Source organism: Meleagris gallopavo, chromosome 5, assembly GCF_000146605.3.
Source record: "Meleagris gallopavo isolate NT-WF06-2002-E0010 breed Aviagen turkey brand Nicholas breeding stock chromosome 5, Turkey_5.1, whole genome shotgun sequence".
Taxonomy (NCBI): domain Eukaryota; kingdom Metazoa; phylum Chordata; class Aves; order Galliformes; family Phasianidae; genus Meleagris; species Meleagris gallopavo.
Window position 1 is genome coordinate 35,685,120 of NC_015015.2, and position 4,540 is coordinate 35,689,659.

The 4,540-nt window shown below is 56.6% G+C and overlaps 1 protein-coding gene across 1 annotated transcript in view; it reads right to left on the minus strand.

The window, feature by feature from the left end:
* Window positions 1–4,037, minus strand: part of NKX2-1 (NK2 homeobox 1) — a 10,572-nt gene extending 6,535 nt beyond the window's left edge. The window contains exon 1 of the mRNA XM_019616121.1: window positions 3,902–4,037. Within this exon, the coding sequence (XP_019471666.1) occupies window positions 3,902–3,956 (55 nt within the window). The 5' untranslated portion in view covers window positions 3,957–4,037. The remainder of the gene's footprint in view (window positions 1–3,901) is intronic.
* Between the last annotated feature and the right edge of the window lie 503 nt (window positions 4,038–4,540).

Here is a 4,540-nt window from a genome sequence, read left to right on the forward strand (position 1 = left end):
TTTTTTTTTTGCCAAATATTCTGGTGTTGCCTTAACGCCGATCTTGTTGGATGTACACGTAACCGAGTGGACGAAGTCCGCCTTAATTGGATTGAGTGGAGGCTCAGGGCTGCCTTTCGTTTGTTTTAGCCAGACGCCAGGTTTTAGGCTGCCACCAGAGGCGGGGCATAGGCACTAAAGCAACAAGACAATAGAAGCCTACATCTTGCCCAAGATAATTAGCTTACATGCTGATGACAAGGTAAACACCTTTAAGTTTTACTTGTCAGGATTTTTTTTATGTCTTAATAATAAAAGAAGAGAGAGAGAGAGAGAGAGAGAGAGCGGCAGGGAGATGGAAATAGAAAGAGATCCCGTGAGCAGAACTCATTTTATTTTTCTCAGGGGTTACAATATTGTGGACGGGTAGTGGAGAGCAGTGCCAAAAGCCCCCGTTTGCCCATGTGGAGGGATTTCAGATCAGCCGCCGGTGGGCTGGCAGACTGGCAGGCGGCCTTCGGGAGAGCTGCGGGCACGGGACTGCTGCCACTGGGCACACGGAGCAACCCTCCTCTGCTCCCCAGATCTGCCGGGAGGGGTCCGGCAGCCAGCGATCCGCGCACCTCCCGCTGCCCGGGCACCCCTGGCACCTGGTATCCCAGGAACCTTTCTGTACCTTCTAAGACCCTCGGAGTGAGACCCCTTGTGCGAGAATCGTTTTTCTCCCTGAACCCACAAGTTCCATTTACCTAAGGCTTTTTTTTTTCTTTTTTTTCTTTTTTTTTCTTTTTTTTTTTTAACTTCAGAGAGAGGTGGAAGATGCAAGTTTATAAAAACGAGCAGCAGTTAAATTGCTCCGAGCGACACACTACTGAAACAGCTTAGAGCAAGACGTCTCTCCCTATCCCCAAAGGCAAAGGCTGCTCCAGGCTCCCGAGGTCCCTCTGAACCCGAAGCTGCTCTCTAAGGTTATTTATACAGCGCGGGAGCTGCATGAAGAAGACCTCTCGGGTCATCTGCCGCACCACCTTGCTAACGAACACCTGCCACTTAGAATGAACATCAATTTCTGCCATTTTCGGATCAGTTGTGGGATCCGGAGTAAGAACAAAAGAGAACCCACTCCCAGCTCCGCGCATACACGCGCGGCAAGCAGCCCGTCACAGCTCCGGGTCCCCACGCGCGTACCGCGGGGCGCTCCGGGAGGAAGGGAGGAACCTCCGCTGGGCAATTTGCACCCCGGCCCATAGCACCAGGAAACTCGTTTAATAAAGCGATTACCTGAATATTAAGGAAATTACAGAGAAGGTACAGTTAACCCAGTGACTTTGAAGTGTCAAGTAACTATTTAATAATTGCACTTGTAAATATATTGGTGCTCGGCTGGTTCGTGCTTAAAAATGCAAAAGTGCACTTGCTACCCGGGAATAACTAAATATCTTTGTCTAAAGTGGCAGCGTAAATAGCCGGTCGCTTTGTGACTGCGCTCGATATTAGCGCATAAGGATCATTTTGCCTCAATTGGGAGGCTCTCATTCAGCAGGCAAGAAACCGTTTAGGCGAAAGTAGGTTCCCGTATGAGAGTTAACATCCTTGAAGTGTAAGCCTCAGCCTTGATTACACTTTAGAGCTCCGCGAGAGGTGAGCTTTTCCACACACATACACCGGGGGACTCTCCTTCCATCAGGCTCTCGGCCCTTCTGGCCCCGCTTGGCTCCCCCCAGCCCCAAGATGGGCTTCTGGGGGTCTGCCGTGTCCCGAGGGCACAAGGGCCGTTTCAGGCTGGGGGGCGGCTGCTCTGAATTCGGCCTCTTTGCTCTCCGGACCTTCGGATCACCTCCTTCCAGATCCCCGGGACATTAATTTCCCCCTACTTCTCACTCCCGCGCTTCCCCCTCTGCCACCCTCCCCCCCCCTTTCCCGCACACCCCCCTCTTTCTGCGCGCGATTTTCAGTAAGATCTTCGAGTTTGTTCCTAAAGAGAGAGATATTAGACCTCACCTTGTGGGGTTTTGCTTGTTTGTTTGCTTCTGTTTCCCTCGGATTCCTCGCCCATCACCTCCGTGCCTGCTTTATTGGCCTTAAAGAACAGGAGGGTGTGGATAGAGGAACAAATAATACCGAAGGATCCACCGTCACAACAATCCCGGGAGGAAGGACGGTGGTGCCCCGCAGCCCGCGGAGCCGGGGCCGGGCTGGGGACTGCCCATAGTGCACTGTCCCGGGCACCGCCACTTCAATGAGGTGTGCTCGGCAGCCCCCGAAACGGTGCTTGGTGAGATGGAGCCGAACGAATCCGGCCCTGACCCTGCGCGGGGGCTGGCAGAGGGGAATTAGAGCGAGAGCAGCGGGGTGGAGATCCCTTAGTGGGCTGAGCGCTGTCTGTGAATACTGAGGATCTGCACCCCACAAGATCCCACCTGCACTTTTGAGCCCTTCCGGATCAATCCAGTGAGATGGAGCAGGGCAGCCCCTGATCCACCTTATCGCCCCAAGTAGCTCTGCAGGGCCAGTCGAGCCGCAGCTGCTTCTCACTGCTGCCCTTTCGGAGCCCACCCCTCTCCTCGGCCCCCACAGCCGGAGCTGTGTCCGCGCTCCCCTCCCAGGGGGGCGGGGGAGCAGCGCCCTGCAGGGCCCTGCTTGGGCTGCCTCTGGTGCTGTGTTCGTTTACCTGATGCTGCCGTTTAGGGACACGCTCGAGTTAAGAGGAAATACTAAGGAGGAGAGCAGGGAAGATGAGCCGCGTTTTGCCTGGTGGAAGCATTTTCATGAGAAAGGCATGGTCTTCACCCCGTGTTTGCAGAACGCGGCTACACGGACGTCCCTTCAATAGCTTCTGACCCCACACAATCCGTTTGATAACACTCGAGAGGTGGAAGAATGTGAGACTTTGTCAATCAAACGGTGCCAATCCCAATGGAAATGGTGCCACCAACACCGCAGCGCGTTTCCTCATCAACTGGATTGCGGGGGCTGGGAACTCAAGGAGCGCCTTTTGAAAGAGCGCGCAGGGCTCTCCAAAGCCAACAATGTCTTTTTTATGAGAGCCGCTGTGCTTCCCCGAAAGGAACCCAACGTGCTCGGCCAGGCAGCGCCGCGAGGGGCTGCTGGAGGATCCGCCACCCACTGCGGGGGGCACAGAAGGCTGCTCGGCTCCCACCCGGGCCCTTGTCCCAAACTCTTTTCCCTCCCCTCTAAGCCCCTCCGGAGCCCATGGCTCCCGCAGAGCAGGGAGCCATCCATCCCGGGCCCGGCCCCGAGCCAGTTTGGCTGCGGGCTCCGGGGGGAGAGGGGCAGGGGCCGAGCGATGCTTGCCGCGCTCCTCAAATGCAACTTCGTAACAGAAAGAAACGAACCCTCTCTGTGCTCACAGCCAGGTAGTCCAGCTTAGAACGGGTAAGGTGAGAGTTGGGATAAACTCTTCCTTTTGCGCTTGTTATTAGCAGAAGCATAACGTGCGCGCAGAGATTCAAATTCCCTTCCCAAAACCCCGAGCCTGCAAAGGGGAGAGATGCCCTGCGGCGCTGGGAGAGCCGGCTGCGGTACTTCCCTCTTGGCCGACCCTCAAAAGGACTTCAGCTCCGGTGCCGTGTGCGTGTCAGCGCACCCCCCCAAAGAAAAAGTGTGCCCGGCACACCGCGCCCGGAGCCCGGGGAGGGAGCGGAGGGGCCATTCTCGCAGCGGCCGCGCGGGGAGGCTCCGTGTGGCTGTGACCGCGGGCACATCCCTGAGCCTGAAGCACGGTCCTGCCGAGCGCTCGTGTTGGCGGGGCTCAGCGAGACAACTCCCCTTCGGGGAATAGCCACCCTTCCCCGGTCATTTTGTGAAGCTGAGGAATGCCTCAGTGGACAGGTCACAATCTCTTGTTTTGGGCTATGGATCTAAGCAAGCAAACTAAGCAAAGCCCCAAAGGGAAATTCTCACCCCTCTGCAGCGCACGCCCAGTTGCTCCTCCAGCTGCTCAGGGCGTGGAGCATTTCGCATGCAGGGCCCGCTTGCGAGGCTTTGCCCTCCTGAACCACTTCCCGGCTGGTGCCCGAACTCTTCTGACCCGATGCTCCGACCCCCGGCTTTTCCTCTGCCGGGCCGTTCCCGGCCGAGAGGACCAGGGAGGAGCCAGCAGTGAGGTGCCAGGGCCGGGCTCCGAGGCCGCTGAGGCGGGGGGGGCTCCGTGCTCGGACCCAGGGGCACGCCTAGGCCCGGCGCCTCTGCGCTGCCACGGGTGGTAGCTGCGGGCACGGAGTGCCGCCGGCAGCATCGTGCTGGGATGTGTTTTGGCACTTGCCCCGGCACCGTTATAATCAGCAATTAGAGCAGTGGCCTCGTTGCCACCCTGCATGCGATTCCCACCGCATCTGTAGATTGCCACAGCACTGTCAGTACAGATATGCAGGACTCATTGCGACCCCAAAGCATCTTTGGTGCCGTGTCAGAATGTGGTTGCACCGGAGGTGGCTGAGACAATTTGCAGAAAGTTATATGCTATATAGTTAAAAATATAAGCATGGTTCACAGAGACATAAATACACATACCTACAAACAGAATCCTGCCAGGATCGAT